Here is a 27,817-nt window from a genome sequence, read left to right as displayed (position 1 = left end):
CACTGTTGAAGTATCCTAGCATCAAATCTACTTTTTGAAAATGTAAATATTTTGAATCGGTACATATTTTGGAAGTATCTATAAATAATTTGAATATTTAAAAATGTAAATTATTCTTTTAAAACACATTTCTAATAACAAAATTGTTGAATGTATGAAAATATCTCTCCCTGTTTACAAACATTTTTGTTAGTAATATAAAAGAAATCATACTGTCCTTGTAAAGTACGTCCGAAAAGCGGCTCATAGAACTGAAGCTAGATTTTCATTCAAAGGGTTGCAGGCTAGCGCTTTTAATTTGAAGGGATGCCCGTGCGTGTTTTCCCTGCCGGTGTAGTTTGCGTCCATCATTTCCTCCAGAAAGAAAACGAGACACTTTTCTTTGCCTCACTCGCCAGACGCCAAGAGAGGGACTCCGTTATGGCTGCGTGAGGATTTTCTCATCTCTTCGCGTCCAAGTGAGTCGACCTTGCTGTTATTTTGTGTCGCCACTGAAATGTGAATCGAAAGCTGTTCAAATGAGCATCACTGCGGGCTTTACTCGTGCGGCTAAATGCAGCCGCACTGCTTCTGTGTGCCCTGCGATTGGCTGGCAACCAGTTCGGGGTGTACCCCGCCTCCTGACCGATCATAGCTGGGATAGGCTCCAGCACTCCCGCGACCCTCGTGAGGATAAGCGGCTCCGAAAAAAATGGATGGATGGACAATGAAACAAAAGGCCCGCTTGTAGGGTTTATTTTGAGCTTTAAGGTATGCGTGTAACTTTAAACGAATGAGTCGTCCGTTCTGGTCGTGATTCGACTAGGGGCTTTTACAGACCCTCCGCTTGGTTACACTCTTGTAGTGTATAAATATTTCAAGGAAATAGCCAACCGCTACGCTCATTTTACTGCGGCCCAATTCGGTCGCAGACGACTAGGAATGAACTTCATTTGGTAAAAATAGTGACATCTCACGTTTGGTGCGGTTCCCACGGGGCGAATATTTGAAATGAGATGGATTGTTTACGGAGTTCGTCGTCAAGCTCGATGAGAATTTAGAATTCAAACACCCCAAAATATTCTTAGTTCCATCAAATATGAGGCATACCACTAATGCGGATTTTATGGCAGCAAATATTTTTTAATCGCTATTTTACTTTGAAGCGTCCACTTCCGTCTTCAGTGTCTTCATTCCACCCCGTTGGATGTGTTTTGAAAAAAGAAGCATTGCGGTGTTTGTTGTCTGTAAAGCAGCATCCGCTGCGTCGCCCTCCCCCAAGTGATGCTCATCGTCTTTTTCCTCAAACAATAAATGTGCTGCTGATGCAAACGAGCGATGATCCAGGTGGGGGGATGCCCTTGACGGTGGCTGGGAGGAGGGAGGAGAAAAGGAGGTGGTGGAGGAGGAGGAGGAGGAGGAGAAGGATGCAGGCCGGGCAAACGGGACAAAGTGTGACAATTGTGTGATCCAGATTGGGTGGAATGCAGGGCAAGGCAGGGCAAGGCCTAACGCACTCTTGCAACGGCTCCAGGTTCATTTCAACCCCAGAAGAAGAGAAACAGTCAACGCAGGAATGCGAAACATTTTCAAGTAATTACTCTATACATTGGAGCCTAATTGCGAAACGAGTAACCCGCCGTACACATTTTTTGAGATACGTATATAGCCGTTTTGGGGGGGATTTTTATTATGATTTTGCCTTGATTTGTGGGCGAGCGTCTGAAAGATGAGCCCAGTATGGTGGCAGCGAACTCAACTCAACTCACTTTATAGCATGCAGCTGTTTGGCAACTAGAATTACTGAACGATTTTTGCCGCTCCCAGTTTAGCGTCAAACTAAACATAAAACAAACTGAATTCAAACAACATGTAACGGTGTGAAGAATGGCCCTACTATCTTCATGCAAAATCATTATGGAAAATGCTATTGACGGGAAAATTGTTTTCACTGGCAGTCATGGTGTTGTGAAATTTGAATACAAATGGAGGAGCAACACAGGCAGACTCTATCACAATATTCAAATACTGTATTGTTTTTATCCTGTGCAAAAATCAACAAATATCATTGCAGTTTATTGAATCACAGAGTAGTGGTGACTCTTTGCCATTTGTGTCTTTATGACTGTACCACACTGCCACTTGATGGCCACAGCAGATGGAGTATTGCAATTAACTAAATTGAAGCCAACCTGTTTAATTCTTGTTATTATGATGTATTTATCAAGTAAAATAATATGGCGTGCTATTTTCCTTATTACATACACATTACAAAATGTTTTCTTTGAGGGAGGGGGGGTAGCTAGAGCATTTAACTGGGATTTTTTTAATTGAAAAAAAAAAGCGTTTTGTGATCAGTGTGTTTTGCATTGCAAGTGTTGTCACAGAACAAATTAAATTTCTCAAGGTGCCCCTTTTGATCGGGTTGTTAACCGTTGTGGAATGTGGGATGTGGGTGTCACAACACCCCCACTTTTCCTGCACCCACACGTTTTACATAGCTCTCTCTCCCTTTTTTTCAATGTTTTTTTTTTTAAGAAGTAGCATTGCTGGCCATGTGTAAGGAGACATTAACTCATGGTGCCGATAAGCAGATGTCCTCTCACATCTTGTCCACGAACTTTTCTTCACCAACACTGTGAAAACCCAGTAAGTTGACCTGACTTATGAACAAATATGCAGTGATTGCCTTAAGAAAAGTAATTTAGTGTGATTTTTACAAAATTAAAAGTCACACTTTTTTCGAAGCAAGAGGTTTGCACATTTCTTGTGGTTTTACACTAAATTGACTAAATTGAAAATATGCAAACCTATGACCTCAAAAATTATCTTAATTCTAATCTTTCAATTTCGCTTTATTATTTTATCTTTAATCAACCAATTATTGTACAGAATAAATATGGATGTTGAGTAACATGTATAATTTTACAAGTGGGATTTTATTTTATTTCATTTTACAATTTTATATTTACTCTAAATAAATTAACCAATTATTGAATTTAAAAAAATGCAATGTCTATGCAAAATTATTCTTATCTTTTTTAAATTCACAATAATATTTTTAAAAAAGTCTTTGTAAAGTTTTTTGAGTATTGTTTATTATATTTCTAGTAAATAAATTTTTCACTTTTTAAAATCAAATAATTTAACATTTTTTCCTTTACTAATATTTCTATTTAATCATGTCCACTAAATTAAACAATTATTTTATATATAGGCAGTCAAGTGTCCCACCTACATAATAATACATGCAAGCAAGTGCACCTCCCACCTCCAAAAAATATAGAAATGAATTAATACCTTTCCGCATACATCAGGCAGCGCGAGGAGCCTCGACACGATAATCACCTCAATAAAGACGACAAAAAAATCTGGTGACGTTCAAATCTCAACACACAGGCTGAAGTGATCTCAGCATTACTTTGGCGTCATCCCCTGGCATTTTGGTGCCAGGAACTATATTCAAGTGGAATGAGGAGCTTCCTTTGACCAACACAAGGTTTGCTGCCATCTTGCTGTCTCTCGAGGGCGAGGAATTGTTGAAGTTACTTGAGGAATTAGTTTTTGATTAAAAGTAGCTCAATCTGTAAGCAATTCTAAACCTTTTCAGGGGTCAATTACTCATATTTATGCTGTACTGATTTTTTTAATTGGTATTTTCAAACGTGTCCCGTTCACCTATTTGTTGATGCAGAATGGTGGATTTGATTGGCTTTTTCTACTGGATTTTTTTCCCCGTGCAATAGAGGACTTTGAAATACTCCTTGTGTGGTTGTTTGTACTATGATAACTGTATGTGTGTACCTGGCCTTAGGCAGTGATGCTAAAAGGGTAAGGAAATATTCAACCCTATTGAATAATAATGTTCCTACTGTATTTTTCCAAGCTGAAGACGGCATGGCCCCGTGAAGCGACTTCTTGCAGCAACACCACTCAGACCGGACACACTGTGGTCGTCATGGAGGCCGACTTGTCCGAGTTGTCTGCGTCCCTTCGCAAGGAGGACGCCGGTTCCAGCGAGGCGGAGGATCCAGGTACGACCCATCAAAGTCTCAAGCCTCAAGAGGAAGCCTCACTGTCTGCTTCGGTCATGGCAAAGGAGAGCAGCGAGTTCATCCAGCTCGGCCGCACCGACTCATCCCTGGCGAATGACTTCCTCCCCAAGGCTGGCAAGTCGGCGTTGAACCGGCCTGTGGAGAACTCCTCCTCCTCATCGGTCTCCGCTGGACAACGCAATAAAACACTGGCCCGTCTGACCTCGCTACCTGGTTTCCTACCCCGACTAGGTGTGCCCAGTAGGAAGTACCTGGCGCTAATCCTGCAGGACTCTCGGTGCTTCCTGTTCTGCATGTGCTACTTGACGTTCATCCAGTCTCTGATGGTTTCGGGCTACCTGAGCAGCGTGATCACAACCATCGAGAAACGTTACAGTCTCCGCAGCTCCGAGTCAGGTCTCCTCGTCAGCTGCTTTGACATTGGCAGCCTCCTGGTCGTGGTGTTCATCAGCTACTTTGGGGGCAGGGGGCAGAGGCCTCGCTGGCTGGCAGTGGGCGGCGTCTTTATCGCACTGGGAGCCGCCCTTTTCTCGCTGCCGCACTTCATCTCGCCCGCCTACCAGATCCAAGAGGTCAACTCGTCGTTGGCCAACGAGGGTCTGTGCTTGAGCGTCAACGCCAGCCGCAGAGACCGCGTGGATATGGCGTCTTGTCCGCGGGACCAGGAGGGCAACGAGCACAACCTGTACGTGGCACTCTTCATTATTGCGCAGATCCTGGTGGGCATGGGCTCCACCCCCATTTATACGCTGGGGCCGACCTACTTGGATGACAACGTCAAGAAGGAGAACGCCTCGCTCTACCTAGGTAAGCTCCCGCCTTCAGATAAGCGCAGGGAGCGATCGCCTTGTAGTGGTCTTAAAATGAACCCTCACTATTGGGAGGGAGTAGAGACCAAGATGAGAAGGGCACCATCACAATACTTGCATCGCATTTCATTCAGGGGACGACATAAAATATCCATCCATCCATCTGGCTTGTGTCTATATGTCCGTTGTCAAGTTCCGAGTTTCGGGGAAAACCAAGAACCCAACCTGATCAAATTGTTCCCATTATCCCCCCCCCCAAGTGAAACCAGCCACCAGATTACACGGTTTGCAAGGTTTTATTACAGCTTCAGAGGAAGAAATAAGCAAATACAACAAATAAAACAAAGCTAAACAACCCTAAATGTCTACTCACAAATTAATGATCCAAACAAACAAACAAAAAAAAAGACGCTTACCTTACTCCTAACCCAACACAGGAGAAAACAATCTTAAAGTAAATAAATGGCTTCTCCCTCCTACCAATGAGCAATGGGACCAATGGGTATGAAACGACGGCTGGCCAGATTGGAAATGGAAGAAGGGTAACCCACAATCAGGCCACGCACACATCTCTGCAACATTTTCCACACAAAAGAATCAAGCATGTCCGTAACATCAGCCATGAACGTAACGCTGTTTTTTTGTCATATCTAACGACATGTTTTTTCCTGACAAAGACGAGACAATTTCTTCCTAGAACACCAAAATTGAAAATTGGCATCACTTCTATTAAAGTTGAGATATTGCAAGCATCTGCGATTGGCCGGCATCCAGTCCAGGATGTACCCCGCCTCCTGTCCGATGATAGCCGGGATAGACTCCAGCACTCTTGCGACCCTTGTGAGGATAAGCGACTCAGAAAACAGATGGATGGATATTGCAAGCATTTTCTCTTGTTACCAGTGCCCCTTTTAAAATAAATGTAATGATAGTTATACACTTTTTAATGTCTGCCGTTATTTGTTGAATCGTTCACCTGTTCACCGTTGTGATGAAAGCACCAAAATAATTACTTTGGTGTCATACGGTTGCATGTATGTTGAAATAATGAATTTTTGCTGCGTGAATGTGTGGAGTAATATTCAGTTTTGCTGGGTTTTGTGTGAAAGGCACAGGCTGCTCTTCCGTTCTGGCTTTGTTGCACTAATTGCACACAAAATGTTTGAAAGAGGATTTGGTAAGCAGAGCTTTGCTTACTTTGCTGTGAAAAGTTGTCTGTTCCTCATTTCAAATCATTAACCTCTAAAGCCCCCAATCCAAGCCCGCCCTACTCCTTCTCACCCGCTTTAGATTTGGCACGTCTGGCCTGATATTGTCGCTCCAGTGGCTTCAAACAAGCAGAAGATTAATTAGAGCAACAAATCAGAGTGGGATTGTGTCTACGTGTGAGCCGAAAGGCACACTTTTGTGCATTCCTGAACACAAAATTACAAGGAAAGTAGCACACAGCAATGTGCTGTGTAAATCCAAACCCGAATCCTTTACTGGCCAAGTATGTGAAAACGCACAAAGAATTGCTCTCTGGTAGTGGGAGTCTCTTATCCTGCTACAAGTATTGCTAGCTAGATAGCCAGATAGATGTGGCACTCATTGAAATACACGTGGTCATCTTTACACCTCCACTTTGGTTCTTGTTCTTGAGAAGACAGATTGGAATCACTTCTTGTGTACTTAAATGAAACCAACTGTTACAATTCACAATTAAAGTTGCAAAATAACAGTGTGAGCAGAAAAGTGAGGACCGGATCGTCCTGGAGTAGAGTCTTCGTTTTTGCCACTCTTGTAGAAGCGTACCTGATCGCAACAACAGTTTGCTAAAGTGGTGACATAGTAGCAAGGAGTAAAAGGGAATGTTGATTGCTTGAAATCATTTATCGGCACCACAGTTGAAATTCACTCTAAAACTGAACACCTATTGAATGTTTAAATAGATCACAGACTTGGTCTTTCTTTGTTTTTGTTCAGAAAAATCGTGAGCTCAAAGCTAACACACATTCATCCATCCATTTTCTTTGCGGTTTATCCTCATAAGGATGGCGGGGAGTACTGGAGGCTATCCCAGCTGTCAACGTATAGGAGGCGGGGTACACCCTGAACTGGTTGCCAGCCAATTGCAGGGCGCATTGAGACAAACAACCCACTCACAATCACACCTACAGGCAATTTAGAGTGTCCAATTAATGTTGCATGTTTTTGGGATGTGGGAGGGTGAGAAGCTCGGTCATCCAGGAGGGGCTCAGTGTCGAGCCGCTACTTCTCCGCATTAAGAGGAGCCAGATGAGGTGGCTAGGGGATGTGATACGGATAGCTCCCAAGCATTCCCAAGCCACCCGAGAGACATAGTCTCTCCAGCGTGTCCTGGGTCATCCTCCGGGTCACTTTCCGGTGGGACATGGCCGGAACACGTCACCAGGGAGGTGTCCAGGAGGCATCCGAAGCAGCAGCTCAACACTGAGCCCATCCCGGATGACCGAGCTTCTCACCATATCTCTAAGGGAGAGCCTGGACACCCTTTGGGGAAAACTCATTTTGGTGGCTTGTATCCGGGATCTTGTTTTTTTTATGTCACAACTCACAGCTCATGACCATAGGTGAGGGTAGGAACATAAATTGGCTTAGCTCCTTCTTTACCACAACGGGCTGATACAAAGTCTGCATCACTGCAGACGGTGCACTGATCTGCTGGTTGATCTCGTTTAATTCTTCTCTCCCCGTGAACAAGACCCCAAGATAGTCAAACTCCTCCACTTGGGGCAGGATCTCATCCCCTTCCTGAGGCAGGCATGCCACCTTTTTCTTACTAAGGACCGTGGTCTCAGATTTGGAGGTGATGATTCTCATCCCACCCGCTTCACACTTGGCTGTGAATCGCTCGAGTGAAAGTTGGAGATCACGCCTTGATGAAGCCAACAGAACCACACCCTCTGCAAAAGCCGAGATGCAATACTGAAGCCACCAAAAAACATGAGCAAAGTTCTGTAGCAGTTAGGCGTTCTGACAGGGGATTCTGCCAAACATTCCCAGGAGACCCTCACAATACCTTGGGGCCAGCCAGTAAGGACCAGCCTCTTCCCCCACTATCAGACCCAACCCCCTACCAGGTGGTGATCAGTTGACAGCTCCACCATACCCCCCTCTCAAGATGACGAGTAGCAGAGCCCAAGGAGTGTGTGGAGGCCACCCTGACAATGTCTCGTTGGAACTGCTCGACCTCACACACCAGCTTGGGCTCCTTCCCTGGCAGAGAGGTGACATTCGATGTCCCTAGAGCTAGCTTCTGTCGCTGGGGATCGGATTGCCAAAGTCCCTGCCTTTGCCCACCGCCCAGCGCACACTATACCAGACCCCTATAGCTCCTCCCACAGGTGGTGGGCAAATGGGAAGAGGGAGCTGTTACCCTTTCGGACTGTGCCCGGCCTCACCCCATGGATCCAGGCCGAGCCACCAGGTGCTCGCCTTCGAGACCCACCTCCAGGCCTAGCTCCAGAGGGACATGCCAGTGACCCGCATCCAGACAAAGTAAACTTTTATCCATTTCTATTGGTCAATATAGGGGTCTTTTTGCCTTGCTTTGTCTGGTCCTCGCCTAGGACCTGTTTGACATGGGTGATACTACCCGGGGCGTGACATTCAAGACAACTTATTGTAGCTCCTAGGATCAGTGGGACACAGAAACCCCTCCACCCCAATAAGGTGACAGCCCAAGGACAGGATATATTGACAGTGAAAACAAGATTACTGAATAGATCTTAATTGTTATTTTTCACTTAAAAATAAAAATTTGTATCAATCATTTGTTTAGGTTAATTTTTATGCTTTCTAGTTTATTTTTTAATTTCATCTATTCAAATATAGAATATGCTTTTACTTAAGATAAGCAGTTATGTTTCAATTTAAATATATTTTGTTACTATTGGTTTTATTGAAGTTATCTTTCAGGATTTTCTACTGCAATTTGCATTTATTTTATCAATGATAGTATATTCTCATTTTTAAAGTTACTTTATGTAACTGACCCATTGATCATGAATACACGGGTCAGTTTGTCTCATAGCTACTGTTGCTGATTATTGTTCTCTAAGTAATATCACTTGATCAAGTCTTTGCCAAAGTTCCATACTACAAAATAAATAAAATATGTATGACTTGTTGGCATGGGATCAGACCAATATCAGTATTGATCGGAAATAATTTTGCAATATCGGTATTTGATTGGAAGTGATAAAGTTTGATCAGGACATCTGGAGTGCAAAAACACATTGAAACAACTTCCCCAACATCAAATACCTGAAATATCAAATATCTCAAGTCTGAATTGTGATGAGGTGAAAAAAAATGGGCAACATTCCTGATACATCCAGCGTGTTAATGACTGTAGGAATGAGGCAAAGTGAATGAATGTGACTCTGATGAAAAGACCAACAATAGACTTGCTCTAAAAGTCACCTGAGAGAGATTACCTGATCTGGAAAATGTTAGTATTCTGTCATTGGGATGGAGGAATGCAGTTTGCTCTATGTTACATTTTGCGACGTATGTCTTTTGTAACCGAACAGCAACTAGAGTCAAGTTTATAAGAAAACTTTTTCATGTGGGATGTTGTTGTTGTTCCCACAAATAACTTTCTTCTGGTTTCTGATTGGGCTAAAATAGTCTTACAGGTTGAGAGCACCACGATTGGTGAACTTGCAGTAAATGTATTTCTTCGTACTACTATCCTCAGCTCCTTGGCTAAAATTGGCTTCTGATTGGCTGAAATTATTTTAAAGGATTTGGGTTTGTCTTGATTCCTTGTTTGGTGTGAAAGGTACCAACTTGGAATGAGAGGTTTAAGTCAACGAGAAAATGTTCTAGTTTTGGAGCTTGTATTGGACATGAGGTGGCAGCTGTGTGATGAAACGTCAAGATGAATAGCCGCAACAAACCTCAGGGTTACTGGGATGGAAGAATGTTGTCTGCTCGATGTTGCATTCAGGTACTGATGCATAAAACTGATTTTTATGTCTTTAGTTACTGAATGGTGGAACAGTAGATGACTGGTTATCATGTATTCCTTACAGTTCTGAGGACCTGGGTTCAAACCCAGCCTTCCCTGTGTGGAGCCTGCATGTTCTCCCCATGCCTGCGTGGTTTTTCTTGACGTACTTCGCTTTCCTCTCACATCCCCAAAAATATGCACGGTACGTTAATTGAGAACTCTAAATTGCCAGTATGTGGGAGTGGTCGTTTGTTTATATGTGGCCTGCGATTGGGTTGTGACCATTTCAGGTTGTACCCCATCTGTCGCCCAGAGTCAGAAGGGATAGGCTCCAGGACGCCCATGACCCTATTGTGAGGTTAAGCAGTTTAGAAAATGAAGGGCTGGATAGTTACCCAACATCAGTTAGACTATATATACCTCCCATGATAAGCCTACTTATCTTATTATGATGTTGTTGTCAATCTAAGGACTCAGCAGGATGTGCACAGAGAACATCAGTTCCTTCATCACCGCACTAACAGATGCTTTTAGGATGCTAATCGTTGCTTGGAAAAGCAACTTGGGAATTTCTTGGCTGTGGACCTGGTTAAACAATCCCTTCTGTGATTGAGAGCATTTGTCCCGCGATCCCTCAGTAAAATATTGCCCAGTTTACTCAGAGCCATGCATTTTAATCTTATCGAAACTCTTTTGGGCAAGGAAGTCCTCACTTTAGACTTTAAAAACTGTACTTCCCCGAATCAAAATATAAACACCCTAATCCCAACTCCAACAGTACCACTCTCACCCCTAACCTTAACAACCCTAAACACCCAAACCCAGTATTCACCCTAGCCTTAACCATAAACACTCTAACCCCGAACTTTACCTGAACCACAAGCACTCACAATTTTGTGAAAAAGACATCTTCACATTGAAGAGAGGGTGGTATGTAAAATGAGTATTTTTGCAGTTATATGGAGTGGACCTATATCATTTTTGGCAGTACAGTCTTCTTCTTTTCCTTTCGGCTTGTCCCGTTAGGGGTCTCCACTGCATGTCATCTTTTTCCATCTAAGCCTATCTCATGCATCTTTTCTCTAACACCCACTGTCCTCATGTCCTCCCTCACAACATCCATCAACCTTTTCTTTGGTTTTTCTCTCACTCTTTTGCCTGGGGACTAGCACACTTTTCCGCCATATTTCTGGCATCTTCTCACCTGCTAGTATTCTATTGATTAAGTTGGTCAAAAACTCCACAGCCACCTCTCCAAATTGCTTCCATGCCTCCATTGGTATGTCATAGGGATCGCAACCGGTTACAAATAACCGGTTATAACCGGTTTTCGTTTTTTTAAAAACCGAAACCGTAATCGGACTTTCGAAATCGGTTAAAATTTCCAATCATTTCTTCCAGTTCCGGTACTCCACATTGCGCTATTTTTTTCAACATCTTCTTCTTTCTTCTTCTTTTCCTTTCGGCTTGTCCCGTTAGGGGTCGCCACAACGTGTCATCTTTTGCCATCTTAGCCTATCTCCTGCATCTTCCTCTCTAACCCCAACTGCCCTCACGTCTTCCCTCACCACATCCATAAACCTTCTCTTTGGTCTTCCTCTCGCTCTTTTGCCTGGGAGTTCCATCCTCAGCATCCTTCCACCAATATACTCACTCTCTCACCTCTGAACATGTCCAAACCATCGAAATCTGCTCTCTCGAATCTTGTCTCCAAAACATTCAGCTTTGGCTGTCCCTCTAATGAGCTCATTTCTAATCCTATGCAACCTGCTCACTCCGAGCGAGAACCTCAACATCTTCATTTCTACTACCTCCAGTTCTACTTCCTGTTGTTTCTTCAGTGCCACCGTCTCTAATCCGTACATCATGGCCGGCCTCACCACTGTTTTGTAAACTTTGCCCTTCATCCTAGCAGAGACCCTTCTGTCACATAACACACCAGACACCTTTCGCCAGCTGTTCCAACCTGCTTGGACCCGTTTCTTCACTTCCTGACCACACTCTCCATTGCTCTGTATTGTTGACCCCAAGTATTTGAAGTCGTCCACCCTCGCTATCTCTTCTCCCTGTAGCCTCACTCTTCCCCCTCCACTTTTCTCATTCACGCACATGTATTCTGTTTTACTTCGGCTAATCTTCATTCCTCTCCTTTCCAGTGCATGTCTCCATCTTTCTAATTGTTCCTCTGCATGCTCCCTGCTTTCACTGCATATCACAATATCATCCGCGAACATCATGGTCCAAGGGGATTCCAGTCTAACCTCATCTGTCAGCCTATCAATTACCACTGCAAACAGGAAGGGGCTCAGAGCTGATCCCTGATGCAGTCCCACCTCCACCTTAAATTCCTCTGTCACACCTAAGGCACACCTCACCATTGTTCTGCTGCCATCATACATGTCCTGTACTATTTTAACATACTTCTCTGCCACACCAGACTTACGCATGCAGTACCACAGTTCCTCTGTTGGTACTCTGTCATAGGCTTTCTCTAGATCCACAAAGACACAATGTAGCTCCTTCTGACCTTCTCTGTACTTTTCCACGAGCATCCTCAAGGCAAATAATGGATCTGTGATACTCTTTCTAGGCATGAAACCATACTGTTGCTCGCAGATACTTACTTCTGTCCTGAGTCTAGCCTCCACTACTCTTTCCCATAACTTCATTGTGTGGCTCATCAACTTTATTCCTCGGTAGTTCCCACAGCTCTGAACATCCCCTTTGTTCTTAAAAATGGGAACTACAACACTTTTCCTCCATTCTTCAGGTATCTTTTCGCCCGCTAGTATTCTGTTGAATAAGTTGGTCAAAAACTCCACAGCCATCTCTCCAAATTGCTTCCATACCCCTACCGGTATGTCATCAGGACCAACTGCCTTCCCATTTTTCATCCTTTGTAGTGCCTTTCTGACTTCCCCCTTAGTAATCATTTCCACTTCCTGGTCCTTCACTCTTGCCTCTTCAACTCTTCCTTCTCTCTCATTTTCTTCATTCATCAACTTCTCAAAGTATTCTTTCCATCTATTTAGTACACTACCGGCACCAGTCAACACATTTCCATCTCTATCCTTAATCACCCTGACCAGCTGCACATCCTTCCCATCTCTATCCCTCTGTCTGGCCAACCTGTAGAGATCCTTTTCTCCTTCTTTCGTGTCCAACCTGGTGTACATGTCTTCATATGCCTCTGGTTTAGCCTTTGCCACCTCTACCTTTGCCCTACGTCGCATCTCGATGTACTCCTTTCGCCTCTCCTCAGTCCTCTCAGTATCCCACTTCTTCGCTAATCTCTTTCCTTGTATGACTCCCTGTATTATGGGGTTCCACCACCAAGTCTCCTTCTCCCCTTTCCTACCAGATGACACACCAAGTACTCTCCTGCCTGTCTCTCTGATCACCTTGGCTGTCGTCGTCCAGTCTTCCGGGAGCTTCGGTTGTCCATCGAGAGCCTGTCTCACCTCTTTCCGGAAGGCCGCACAACATTCTTCCTTTCTCAGCTTCCACCACATGGTTCTCTGCTCTACCTTTGTCTTCTTAATCTTCCTACCCACCACCAGAATCATCCTACATACTACCATCCTATGCTGTCGAGCTACACTCTCCCCTACCACTACTTTACAGTCAGTAACCTCCTTCAGATTACATCGTCTGCACAAAATATAATCTACCTGCGTGGTTCTACCTCCGCTCTTGTAGGTCACTATATGTTCCTCCCTCTTCTGGAAATAAGTGTTCACTACAGCCATCTCCATCCTTTTTGCAAAGTCCACCACCATCTGCCCTTCAAAGTTCCTTTCCTGGATGCCGTACTTACCCATCACTTCTTCATCGCCCCTGTTTCCTTTACCAATATGTCCATTACAATCTGCACCAATCACAACTCTCTCGCTGTCTGGGATGCTCAGAACTACTTCATCTAGTTCCTTCCAGAATTTCTCTTTCAACTCTAGGCCACATCCTACCTGTGGTGCATAGCCGCTAACCACATTATACATAACACCCTCAATTTCAAATTTTAGTCTCATCACTCGATCTGATACTCTTTTCACCTCCAAGACATTCTTAGCCAGCTCTTCCTTTAAAATAACCCCTACTCCATTTCTCTTCCCATCTACTCCGTGGTAGAATAATTTAAACCCTGCTCCTAAACTTCAAGCCTTACTACCTTTCCACCTGCTCTCTTGGATGCACAGAATATCAACCTTTCTCCTAATCATCATGTCAACCAACTCCTGAGCTTTTCCTGTCATAGTCCCAACATTCAAAGTCCCTACACTCAGTTGTAGGCTCTGTGCATTCCTCTTTTTCTTCTCACGCTGGATCCGGTTTCCTCCTCTTCTTTGTCTTCGACCCACAGTAGCTGAATTTCCACCGACGCCCTGCAGGTTAGCAGTGCCGGGGGCGGGCGTTGTTAACCCGGGCCACGACCGATCCGGTATGGGATTCTTTAGATGAACGCTCATATTTGTTTGGCACAGTTTTTATGCCGGATGCCCTTCCTGACGCAACCCTCTGCATTTATCCGGGCTTGGGACCGGCCTACAGATTGCACTGGTTTGTGCCCCCATAGGGCTGCATTTCCACTTTTTTCAAGTTCAAGTTTCGCTGTTAGAGTAAAGTTGGACTCAAGAGAACATTCAGTTAAGTCAAAGAAACATCAAACATGGCATCGAGGAAACGCTCGGTATTCTTTCATGCCCTTTCCGAAAGAAGAATGTTAACATTAAAACATTTTTACAAAAAAAAAAACAACAAAATTTAACTTACACAAGTGCGTTGTTGAAAGCCACATTCAACGAGCTTGTTTGTCGATATTGTATACAAACTACCCCATTACCGCAGAGTAAATTAACGATCGATGGTGTAGCGCCGGAGAAAAGGAGTCTGAAGCGGAGTGTCGGACACAGGAACAAAACTTGTTTTATTGGCAGACATCAAAACACTACTCGCATAACGGGGGGAACTCTGTGAACTCGTCACTCCGGAAGAGCAACAACAAAAACAGTCCGTGCGGAACCCCGCGCCCCAACTCGAGGTCCCGCGGGTGAATTATGTAAACACCACAATGGTACCGGTTTTAAAACCGGTTAATCGTTTTTTTTTTGCTACAGCTGTTCGGTTAAAACCGGTTATGAAAGTAAGCGTTTTTTTGCCATCCCTAGTATGTAATCAGGACCAACTGTCTTTCCATTTTTCATTCTGTTCAGTACCTGTCTAACATCCCCCTTACTAATCATTGCTACTTCCTGGTAATTCACGCTTGCCTCTTCGACTCTACCTTCTCTCCCATTCTCTTTACTCATTAACTACTTAGCGCACTACTAGGACCAGTCAGCATATTTCCATCGCTATCCTTAATCACCTTTACTTGCTGCACATTCTTCCCATCTCTATTTCTCTGTCTGACCAACCTGTAGAGATTCTTTTCTCCCACTTACATAATTGCGAAGGTAGGAGGTAGAATCGTTACTCTCTCTCTGTCTAATGTCCATTCACCCATGGCTTTCAACACAGAGAGGGAACAGTGATGGCAGCAACTCCGAAAGATCCGACTCGCAGGGCTTCCCAGTGGCAGCTGTCGCAATTCAGGACACTGGTTTTGTGAAGCGGAGGTCCACGTTTGCTGAAACAATAAGTTGCCTTTATCTCCCCAGTAAATTGTCAAGGGATGCTCTAAAAATTTAGTCCAGGTACGCCGTGTCATGCCGCAATAGTAACGTACTCCCCGTAGCGCCGTTGTTCTGTAACCCAGAACAGCTAGCCGATCAGTGGATTTCTTGAGACTCACACACATGGGTTACATCTCCCATTGTGTCTGTTTGCATTCATATGAGGCAGTAAAGTGCTCTAGTCTCCTGGCTAAGCCGGTTGGCTTTTAAGCACAACGGTTCATCATTTTATGTCAAGAATGACGATATGGAAGCACTTTTAATTTTGCGATTAAGTGAACATTGTAATATTCCAACATACGACAATATTTTTTTCTCATATGCTTGCCTGATGGGGAATGTTGTATGTTTTGCTAGCTTAATCCATCTATTTTCTGTAACGCCTATCCTCACAAGGCTTGCAGGCATTTTGGAGCCTATCCCAGTTGAGTCTGGGTGAAAGCCAGGCTACACCCTGAACTGCTCACCAGTTAATCGAAGCTTTTGCTAGCTTGGCAGTGACTATGTTTGACTTCGGGAATGGGTAATGTTTGAGTCCTGCCTAACCACTTTAGACTTAACGACCCCAATCCTCTAACCCTAATGGTCACCACGTCAACCATATCTAAGCCTAACCAAAACTACCCTAACCCATAAGAACCCTATTTTCTAATGACCCTATTTCAGCTGTGAGTCAAACATTCCTTTAGTTAAAACATGCCCAAGAAGAGACTCGTGGAGCACAGGCACACTTTGTAAGAGTCATAAATGTCACTCTGTTTGAGACACATGCTTCACCTCATGGTGGCAACTGGCAACAGTGCTGTGTTGGGATATATATTGTGAATCAGATAAATAATGATTAAATGATAAAATGAAAAAAAATCACTTGTGCCACAAATTAAGATTCTAATATTTTCTCTCACTGTGTGACACCACAACCTGATTGGTGCACTACTCTATTCAGACTAGTGCCACCTGCTGCAGTTAAGGTGTCGTTTCGCGTCCCCCTGAATATTTGGTGCTGACAAAGGTGAGCAACTTACTCCACTATTATTTTATATCAATATCGGTCCTATTTTTACAACCGGCTCAAGGTTTTATATCAAAAGACACGACATGTAATAAGTCAAGTGTGGCGTAATAATTTGTGTTTGTGTCAGGAGAAGATTCTTCATGTTGGAAAAATAAGATTGGAATTGTGCCGTTATAGATGCATGTAAGTGTATGCGATTACTCATTGCAGTCTTGATATGCTGCAGCCAATTTTACACACTTGATTGCAGCACTTAGCATGATGATTCATTAATATGCAACATGTACCCACGATGGTCAGATTATTAATACTGCCTACACAAAAGTGCTGTAGAAAAAATGGTGCCTCTTCCAAGAGACAAGATGAGATGTTAATATTTATTAGTTATTAACTCTTTTTGTGCATATGATTTTGTGACTTTTGTGATGTGTGTGTGTGTGTGTGTGAGAGAGAGAGAGAGAGATTTTGAGAATAAATCGTGAGACTGTCGAGATTTTGTGACTAAAGCATGTGATTTTCATGTTTGTGATATTGTGTGTGGTTATATGATTTGTGTTTGTGTGAATTTTGTGAGGGTTTATTAATTGTGTGTGTGTCAAAGTTTGTAATGTGCATCTGTCCATGAGGTTTTGTGAATTGTGTTTTTACAATCCAGTGCTATGTTCTATTAGTAAAAGAACGAAACCCCAAAAAGTGGTGTGTGTGTGTGTGTGTGTGTGTGTGTGAGTGAGGGGGGGGGCAGGAACAGATTAATGGCATTTCAGTTTATTTCAATGGGGAAAATTAATTTGATGAAAATAAATGGGTCATGGAACAAAAAAATCTGTAAGGTACCACTTTCTATGAAATGTTATAGATATAAATTAAGATTTCTGCGGGTTCCTGATGGTGGCGCCGCGTTGGAAACTGTTGAGGAGACGAGTGCTGTGTCAGCGTGTTGCTGTGACAACGCACAACATTCCATTGTGTCTGGCCCCTTTCATGTCCGTCTACCGTCTCACTGGCACCGTAATGACCTTGCTTTCTCGCTCAGCAAAAAAAAAAAAAAATAATAATAAAATAAAACGCTCGCAGCATTGAGCTTTCACCTCCACAATAATGGCCACAGTCCATTACTTCCACCAAGGAGCACTTCATTTGCATTGTTGTTTGTTAGTTAAGTGCTAAAATTTTATAGCATGTTCTATGCAAATGAGCAAATCAATATACATACAAAGCTGGTGGTAACAGAAAGAAGGGAGAGAAAAGAGGGGGAAAAGGGGAAATAATTGAGAAAAAGAAGACTGTGAGGTCTCAAGGGAGGTGGGGTTCCTTCCTCCTCATGGCAATGCAGGCAATCAGTTTCACACCTCCACCTTTCGCTATTGTTCTTGAGCAGACTGACGGGAGTCACTTCCATTGATCCATGCATTTTCTGAGGGTAACAAGGGTCACTGGAGTGCTGGAGCCCATCCCAGTTAGGAGGCGTTGTACACCTTGAACTGGTTGCAAGCCAATCACAGAGCAGGTAGAAACAAACAACCAGTCGCATTCACATTCATACCTACAGGGAATTTAGAGTGTCCAATTAATGCATGTTTTTAGGATGTGGTAGGAAACCAAGTACCTGGAGAAAACCCAGGCAGCCACGGGGAGAACATGCAAACTCCACACGAGTGGGTCCAGGATTTGAACCCTGGTCCTCAGAACTGTGAGGCCAACGCTCTAACCACCCAAGCCACCCGGTGTCACCCAACTGGAGTCACTTGTGTAGTCTAATTAGACCATTATTTGTATAGCCATTACACACAAAAACGTCTCAAAGGGCTTCACAGACCCACAGTTGACGAAGATGGATGACATTCACCAGTTTACCCTTCAACCATGAAAGGAAAAACTAAAAAACAAAACATTTGCGGGGCAGAAAGAAGAAACCTTGAGATGATTTAACAGTCTTAAATGCACGAAGGACAATATTAGTCAAGGTCCAACATTAAGCCTTTCTGAGTGGTGACCCAATGAGCCCTGTTATTGGCCCTGTCAGAAGTATTGGCACCGTATATTCATGATATAATACGTTAAGATTTTGTCATTACTGTACTTCGTATTTAGCTTCTTTATACCCTATTATCTAAGTCCCTTTAAGAAATTATGAGAACAGCATTATTCATGGCGATGACCCTGTACTAATCTCACTAACATCAAAGCATTGCAATTGCAAAAATTAATAATGAACCTTAAAAGAATAAATCAACTACAAAATTATTAAAATATTTACTTTGCACTGATGTCCCAACAATGCTTCAGCTTGTGTCTAGATGTTGTGTGCTCTATGTATTATTAGGGGTTGTGCCAATCAGGGTTTTATGATGTCTATTCAAGTGTCAATAATCAATGAGTGAGATCTGCCAAAAACAATTCAACCTTTAAAGGGGCTTAAATAGCACAGTATAAAGACACTAAATCCAAAAAAACTCACAAAAGTTAGCGTTATATGAATATATGGGGCCAGTACAAGTTCTGAGAGTGCCACGACAACTTGGCTCATTGTGGTTCGACAGAGCCCCCGCCTCAAAAAAGCCCAACGTCGGACACTGCTGTGTGTATGTGCTCTGACAGTGACTACCGACCAGTCTTTTGTGTGTCTCCGTGTGCCCTGACATTGTCATGACCAGGCATGACCACCGTCATCATGATGCACGGTTGCATCTGCCTCGACCTGTCATGCCTGCCGTGATTGTTGGCCAGGATCCCGCTTTATCCTGTCACGTTGCATAACTCAGCCCGGGTTTTCCCTCTCTTCCATTGGAATGAAGGATTATCTCCCCCCTCGGAATGCCCACAATCCCATCTCTGTGTCTGTGCATGTGCACATCATCCTCCTCCTCTGATGATGAGTTGGTGAGACGCTTGTGCGGGGAATATGTGTCCCAATGATGAGTAAGTGATCTGATTCTCGGATTCCTGGAATATCTCGATGATTGTGCACATGCAGCACCTTTGGCCGCTTGATTAGGGACACAGACATTACCTCTCAAGTCATGTTGTCTTGTAAAAGAAGAAGACTTTATTGATCACACAATAATATCTCTTTTCCCTTGGAGCTTCACTCTTCCTCCTTCCCCCTCACATTCATGCACTTTTATTCTGTTTTACTTTGGCTAATCTTCATTCCTCTCCTTTCCTGTTCCTCCGCCTGCTCCCTGCTTTCACTGCAGATCACAATATCATCTTTAGATTATCTCTCTCACAGTGTACATGCACCTACAATGAAAATTTCAGACCCCTCCATGATTTCCAAGTGGGAGAACTTGCAATATAGTCGGGTGTTCAAATACTTATTTTCTTCACTATATTATGAAAAGAACCATTATTATCAAAATGAGCTGAGCTAATGTGTCCTTCTGCTTGCCAAATCCTCGATGGAGTCCTTTTAACAGCTGAGGACAGAGCTAGCTTTCTTGCCCACTTGGCTGGGGCTCTTCCTTTCTCTGTTCGCGATCCATCCTCCCCAACACACAATGACAAAAACAATGCAGAAGCCAAAAGTGTCATCAAAGTTCCTGATCAAGGTCCTCCTCATGTTGATGGAGTTAAGCCTCCTTAGCAAGAAGAGGCATCTCTGGTCCCTCTTGTACAGGACATTTGTGTTGTCTGTCCAAAGGTGCCCAGTCCAGTTTATTGTTTAGGTGAACATGCAACTACCAAACTGTCTCGGGCTCCAAGCAAGGTCTCCTACAGAAATTGATCAGCAACTCTTTCGTCTTTTCGTTGTTTTGTGCTGGGTGGTTATGCTCACACTAGTCTGTCAAGTTCTTAATGAGCCTCCTGTGCTCCAGCTTGTTCCCCTCAGATATAGAGCTGTCAAAGAGACTGCCTGCATGTGACAGAGGATAGAATTATAATTGAAATCTAAGGTCTTCAAGGTAAATGGGAACTGTGGAAGCAACATCCCTTCAGTACAACAACATCTGACTAAAAGCCACTGGTCCTCACATACTGTTGTCTGTCAGTTAGATAGTTGATGGTCCATGCATCGAGACATTAGTCCATCTGGAGGAGCCTGGTGTGATTATCGTTTGCTGTTGAAAGCACTGGACTAGTCAAAATACTGGACTCTTAGAATGGTGCTGGGTGATTCAAGGTAAGACGGTATGTAGTAAGAAATCTGATTTGCGAACTGGCAACACACAAGAAGTCTTCTCCATGGAGCCTTTCCAAACAGAGGCTCGGGTTAAGAATGTACCGGACAACCTCACTAGGCTGGTCTGCACGCTCCCTATTACTCTGGAGTGTTAGTGTTTGGTCCAGGGGCTTTCCTGATCTTCGTCTTCCTCAGCTCCTTCCTATACTGTTCTTAAACGCTTGGGAGAAGCCATTGGAGTCAGGGGAGTGCAGGGAGCATGTACGGTAGTAGCATTAGTCGTAGTTATAGTAGTAATAGAGATTTTAATAGTGGTGGAATATGAAGTAATGGAGGTCATGTTAGTGATGTTAGAGGCAGTGGTGTAGTACTAGCAGTACAGTTTGTAGTAGTAGTAATAGTTGTGGAAGCAACAGTAGCAAAGATAGACATGCCAAATGAAGTTGGTTTATATAATTTGAAAGAAGATCCCATGTATTGATGGTATAAATGAAACATTTACAGTACAGAAAACTTTAGTCCTTCCATAAAAAAAAACACCAAAAGAATGTAGAGTTTGGCTTTAACTGTCGGAACAAAAGTTTTAGTATGTCATATCTCCAGAACTGTAACAAATACAGACTAATACCACCACAATGCCCAAGTTTGTATCCAGTTTTAATCTATCTGTGAAGTAGAACATCGGTATTTTTCAAGTCATGACTGAGAAACCAATTTTCTGTCATCACAGGTAGACCTTCAGACATTTGCACATACTTTATCTCAAAAACTATAATAGCTACCGACTAAGGGTAGGGTTTAACTGTTTTGGTTCAGTCTGTGAATGTCTCGTTCGCCTCATAGTCCAGCCAGTGTACAGTAGTGTCAATGCTAATGAAAATAGTGGTGTGCATGGTTGTGGTGGCGGGTTGACATCTGCTGGAGTTCTAAGCAGGACACACCTTTTAACTCATGCTCTCCCAACCATCCAGCAGCAAATCGCGTTGCAGCGGGGCATGTCCTGCGGAGAACTACAGCGGGATTCAAATACCGTTACGAGAGACTTATGGCTGGCGTTTTTAATGGAGATTTTCTTCAGCACTACTTCCCTGTTTGCCTATGTTCTGTGAACATTTGCTACCCCTGCCAGCCATATTCAGAGCAGCAAACCCCATATTGCCAGGGATTGTAGAGCGATTGCACAGTGCAAACTCTACACAGTGGGGGCCGGGATTTGAACCTCTGTGAGGCCAAAGCTCTACAGCTGCACCACTGTTCTGCCCATTTATGTATAAAAAATATACTGTATATGTATAGTCTTTGTTCTCCAGCGTTAGTGAGAGTACATATATGCTCTATCTCAAGAACCGTACTGAATACAGAAATGCACTTGATCCCAAAAGTAGTGGTTAAGGGGGTGGTGGTGGTTAAAGTAGTCGTAGTAGTAGCTCCTCAGATTAACTCTGTGCACCTGCTCTGTGTACTGAGGTAAAGTTTAAAGGTAAAGGTTTAACGTTCCCACTTTAGAGCAGTACATGTTGAGTTACACCACCTGAGCCTACAATCCCTTTTGGGGCTAACTGAGTTGAGGATTGTATGCTGTTAATTCCCTCTAATTGGAAAAATCTCATTCTCATTCTTTCCATGTGACCACACACATACAGAGGGCCAGTTATGTGCTCCATAAGTGTTTGCTTGAAGTTATGAAAGTTTAGGAGAATTTAACTGGTACCCAGGCCGTCACTTCTGAAGGTCTGGTTTGATTTTCCATCTGAACTTGATAGATATTTTTTCATTGGTAGCAATTTTGGAATGCTTCACTTAGTGCTGCTGTTTTAGTTGGCTACCAAGTGAAAAGGAGCTCAGCCTTTACCTCTTGAATGTCCACGTAGCGTCTATGTATTGATGCTATTAAGCTTATAATTGTTCATTTGGGGGCGGTGTCTAATCACAGTCAGGCAGGTGATTAGTTAGCTAATTGGGTGCTTGGTTGGTTTGTGGGTAGTTTTGTTTGTTGCTTGTTTGTTTGTTTGTTTGAGATAGAGATGTTAGCGATTGGGTGAGAAGCGTGGTCATCCGGGAGGGGCTCAGAGTAGAGCCGCTGCTCCTCCGCATTTAGGGGAGCCAGATGCGGCGGCTGGGGGATCTGATTCAGACGCCTCCCGGATGCCTCCTTGGTGAGGTTTTCTGGGACGACCCAGGACATGCTGGAGAGACTACATGTCTCATTTGGCCCGGGAAGGCCTCAGGATCTCCCCAGGAAGATCTGGATGAAGTGACTGGGGATAAGGGGAGTCTGGGCATCCCTGCTAAAACTAGTGCCCACGCAACCTAACCTCATATAAGCAGTAGAAAATGGATGGATGGTTGGTTGGTTGATGGTTAGCTAGATTGAGGGTTGGTGGAGGTTTGATGGTTAGATGTTAGTTAGGTTCCTTGATAGGTGGTTGGTTGGTTGGTTGGTTGGTTAAGTAATTGCTCGGTTGGTTGGATGGTCTTGTTTAAATTGTTGGTTTATTAGTTCATGTTGGTGGTGGTTGGTGGGATCTTTGTTAGGTTTATGATTGAATGATACGTTAGGTTGACGTTTGGATCATTGGTTGGGTGGTTAGTTCTTTGGTTGGTGATGTTGCGATGGTTAATAAGTTGGCTTGATGGTTAAATGGTTGGTTGGTTTTCACTTTCACTCAACTGTACAATACATATTTTCACTGATAGGTTTGGCTTGAAAAGTTAGTGCAGAAATGCTGTTCATTCTCTTTTCTCTCTCTTTCTGTTTAGCCATCATGTACGTGATGGGTGCTTTGGGCCCGGCGGCGGGTTACCTGCTCGGTGGCGTCTTCATCGGCTTCTATGTGGATCCCAAGACAGTGGTTAACATTGACCAGAGCGATCCTCGCTTCATTGGAAACTGGTGAGTACAAACATACACATGAACATTAGGCCAGCATTTAATTAAAAAAAGGTAAAAATCCATGATATACAGAGAACATATAAAGAAGATTCCTTTTATAATTTTATACCTGCTGTACACTTTCAACACGTTTAAACCAAAGGCACTTTTTAAAATTTTCCTTACGGCCTAGTAAGTGGGGAAAATTGGGACTTATGCATCTCAGTTTACTGTAAAAACGCCTAAAAAAATCTGCGATATATCGAATAACTCAGATATGGAGGGCGTACACAATATATTTCCACTCCACTTCCAGTAGTGCCTTGAGATAAAAGTGTAATCCGTTCCATGACCAAGTTCGTAGCTTAAACATTTGTATCGCAACTGAAATTGCCCCATCGAAGCGAATGACAATGGCATTTATTTGTTCCATCCGCCCCCCAAAAAAAAAAAAGTTGCAAAAAAAAAAAAATAGATAAACACAAACCTACTATTGTACTGTATTAAAGCAGGCGGCACAGTGGAACAGCTGTAAAGTGTTGGCCTCACAGTTCTGAGGACCAGGTTTCAATCCCGGCCCCGCCTGTGTGGAGTTTGCATGTTCTCCTCATGCCTGAGTGGGCTTTCTCCGGCCACTCAGGTTTCCTCCCATATCCCAAAAACATGCAACATTAATTGGACACTCTAAATTGCCCTTAGGTGTGCTTGTGAGTGCGACTATTTGTCTCTATGTGCCTTGCGATTGGCTGGCAACCAGTTCAGGGTGTACCCTGCCTCCTGGCCAATGATAGCTGGGATAGGCTCCAGCACTCCCATTACCCTTGTGAGGATAAGTGGCTAAGAAAATGGATGGATAGATGGCTGTATTAAAACATCATGATTAACCAAATTTGTCACATCTTTTGCTTCAATTCAATGGACATTGAGCTATATCCCTGTGGTGTGAGCATCTTGACCATCCAGTGGCAGAATAATACAGAGACACTCATATCTTGAGGGTTTTTTTCACAGGCCAAATAAAAAAAATTGTCAGAACAATGGCTTGTACCACAAAAAACTCAAGTCACATCACTCAAGGCCCTAGGGTATTAAAAAGTGCTGGCATCGGTGTGCAGGTGGAGTGGCTTCCTGCTGTGCGCGGTGGCCATGCTGCTGGTCATCTTCCCCATGTTTACATTCCCCAAGAAGCTGCCACCACGACACAAGAAGAAGAAGAGGAGGAAAAAACTGAGCTTGGACGAGATGTCCAGCGATGATGACGTCCTCAAGGAAAAGAGCAACAACAACAACAAAGTAGTCACCTCCTCCATGGGCTTCGGAAAGGATATTAAAGGTATGTACAAGACCACATCTATCCATTTTCTGAGCCGCTTATGCTCACAAAGGTCCCACTTTTCAATTACAAATACTGTCCAGGTGGGGCATGTATATATTTGGACTTTTGGAATGATATTAAAGAAGGTAGTGATATAGTGTTTCCATCCATCCATCCATTTTCTTAGCCGTGGAGTGCCGGAGCCAATCCCAGCTGTCATCAGGCAGGAGGCAGGGTACACCCTGAACTGGTTGCCAGCCAATCGCAGAGCACATAGAGACAGACAACAGCCGCACTCACAATCACACCTAGGGGCAATTTAGAGTGTCCAATTAATCTTGCATGTTTTTGGGATGTGGGAGGAAATCGGAGTGCCCGGAGAAAACACACACAGTCACGGGGAGAACATGCAAACTCCACACAGGTGGGTTCGGGATTGACCCCGAGACCTCAGAACTTTCCAGCTGAGTCACCGTACCGCCTGGTATAATGTAATTGATTTAAACTCACATGGAAGCATCCAGTTTTTAACATGCTAAATGAACCAGCCTGTGGAACCTCATTTCATTCACGCGTCAGCTCTTTATATAAAGTCAATGTTTTTTTCTGCAGACCTTCCCAAAGCAGTGGTGAGGATCCTGAGCAATGTGACCTTTCTATTCGTCAGTTTGTCCTACACAGCCGAGAGCGCCATCGTCACCGCCTTCATCACCTTCATCCCAAAGTTCATCGAGTCACAGTTTGGCATCCCCGCATCCAGTGCCAGCATCTATACAGGTGACAACCTATTCTCATTCAAAGTGTCACGTGATTCTTCTTCATATATTTTTGAGGAAAAACAAAATATTAATTTTTTTTAGTCATATCTTGTATTTCCTCCTCCTTAAGCTGCCATTATCATGGTGGATGTGTTTGTGTGTCCCAGTGATTCTATGAGTTAAGTTGCCAGGGGACTTAAACCCCTGGTAGCGTCACCCAAATTAAACAAGTCCGAGGTGAGGGACCAGAGAACCAACTGTGAAGAACAACACTACTATTTTATAGATTACTTTAAAGAACACAATTCCATCAACGTACCTTTAGAACAGAGTCTGGGAACTCTACGGCAGGATCTCCTACCGCTGAGGTGGTCAAAAACCGTCTCTGTGGCAGGGCCCCAACTTTGTATGAGATCTGCCTGGGGTTCCTAAAGTCTCTGGATTTTGTGAGGCTTTGCTAGTTGACACGCCTCTGCAACTTTGTGTGGACATCAGAGACAGTGACCCTGAATTGGAAGACCGGTGTGGTGGTCTACCTCTTTCATGAAGGAGACCGGAGGATGTGATTTGTTTTTGTTCATTTTTTAAATGTTTCAAGTTACTTTACTTATCATTGTAGAGTTTTCCTTCGTGACACATTTTGTCCACGTGTGTATTTTTCCTTCCCGTTTCATGCGTCCAGGCGTGATCATCGTGCCGAGCGCAGGCGTGGGCATCGTGCTGGGCGGCTACATCATCAAGAAGCTGAAACTGGGGGCCCGCGAGTCGGCCAAGCTGGCCATGATCTGCAGCGGCGTGTCGCTGCTCTGCTTCTCCACGCTCTTCATCGTGGGCTGCGAGAGCATCAACTTGGGCGGCATCAACATACCCTACACCACCGGGTAGGGTGAGGAGCACTGGGCTGTGTTTTCTTTTCCCGGCATGCCACAGAGTCAGCGGCAGTCCATCTGCGACTCGTGTCGGACATGTTGACCTCACGGCAGGGTAGAGGATAGTTCGCTAGTACTTGCACAGTGGCCATGGAATGAGTCCCGGAACAGTCAGCAATATACTGTATGATCTTTGGCAGGACGCCCTCCTCGACCTCTTTCTCTTTCCTTTTCTTACCCTTGACTGAGCCTACTTCCTGTCAGAATGCTCACTCAATTCATTTGGTTAGGACAGTCGATGAGGCTACGTTCGCACGGCACGGCAATTCTAATTGTTTTCCCAATGTGACAATCTGATGTTTTGGGTTTTTTGTCATCGTGAAAAGCACAATGCTGATTTTGTTCATATCCGTTCTTTTGTATGTGGATATAAATCAGATGTGTATCCGATGCAGGTGCGATAAGAAAGGTCACCTCACGTCGCATTCATCCGAAGTACACAGTATGTCATCAAAAGGTATTTTTTTGACAATAGTCATAAAACAAACACGTGACAAAAGCAATAGCGGAAGTAGGAGTAGAAAACAGTGGTGAAAATACTGTAAGGGCGGGACAGTGCCTCAGCTAGCCTCACAGTTCTGAGGACCCGGGTTGAATCCCGGCCCTCCCTGTGTGCCGTTTGCATGTTCTCCCCGTGCCTGCTTGGGTTTTCACCGAGCACTGCGGTTTCCTCCCACATCCCAAAAACATGCAACAATAATTGGAGACACTAAATTGCCCCTAGATGTGATTGTGACTGAGGGCGTTGTCTGTCTCCGTGTGCCCTGCGATTGGCTGGCAACCAGTTCAGGATGTACCCCACCCCCTGCCCATTGACAGCTGAGATAGGCTCCAGCACTCCCCCTGACTCTTGTAAGTGAGGATAAGCGGCTAAGAAAATAGATGATAAATCTTTGGTTGGTTGATTAGCTATTTAGTAAATTGGCAGTTTGGTTTGTCAGGTTATCCTGAGTTTGTTAGGTAATTTGTTTTTGTTTTTAGTTGGGTGCTTGGTTGGGTTGTTGATTCAGGGGTTAGTTGGTTACTTCGTAAAATTGTTGGTTGTTAGTTGGGTAGTTTATTAACTATGTAGTTGGTTTAGTTAGCTAGATTGTGGGTTGTTTAGGTGGTTTGTTGTGGATGGTTGGTCAGCTAGTTATTTGGGTGGTTATGTGATTATTTACTGTAGATCAGGGGTGCTACATGCGGTCGATCGCGAGGCAGTCTTGGTCGATTGCGGGACGGGCATGCCCAAAAAAAAACAAACAAATAAAACATTAACCAATGTTCCCTCTCAACTGTGCACGCTGATGCAGTCTCTTTGGAGATATTC

General features: G+C 43.9%; 1 protein-coding gene across 4 annotated transcripts in view; it reads left to right on the top strand.

The window, feature by feature from the left end:
* Positions 1–342: 342 nt before the first annotated feature.
* slco5a1a (solute carrier organic anion transporter family member 5A1a) overlaps positions 343–27,817 on the top strand; it is a 35,662-nt gene continuing 8,187 nt past the window's right edge. Inside the window, exons 1-6 of one of the 4 annotated variants that reach the window (XM_061839185.1) lie at positions 343–458; positions 3,866–4,841; positions 23,392–23,524; positions 24,619–24,836; positions 25,431–25,595; positions 26,259–26,457. In XM_061839185.1, coding sequence (XP_061695169.1) covers positions 3,938–4,841; positions 23,392–23,524; positions 24,619–24,836; positions 25,431–25,595; positions 26,259–26,457 — 1,619 coding nt within the window. In that variant the 5' untranslated portion in view covers positions 343–458; positions 3,866–3,937. Of the gene's footprint in view, positions 459–672; positions 751–3,865; positions 4,842–22,683; positions 22,788–23,391; positions 23,525–24,618; positions 24,837–25,430; positions 25,596–26,258; positions 26,458–27,817 lie in introns of those variants that run through there. The other 3 variants (XM_061839184.1, XM_061839186.1, XM_061839187.1) reach the window with 3 other exon arrangements.

This window comes from Syngnathoides biaculeatus, chromosome 13, assembly GCF_019802595.1.
Source record: "Syngnathoides biaculeatus isolate LvHL_M chromosome 13, ASM1980259v1, whole genome shotgun sequence".
NCBI lineage: Eukaryota > Metazoa > Chordata > Actinopteri > Syngnathiformes > Syngnathidae > Syngnathoides > Syngnathoides biaculeatus.
Note: the sequence above shows the minus strand (reverse complement) of the source record. Positions and strands in the feature narration are given on the sequence as shown.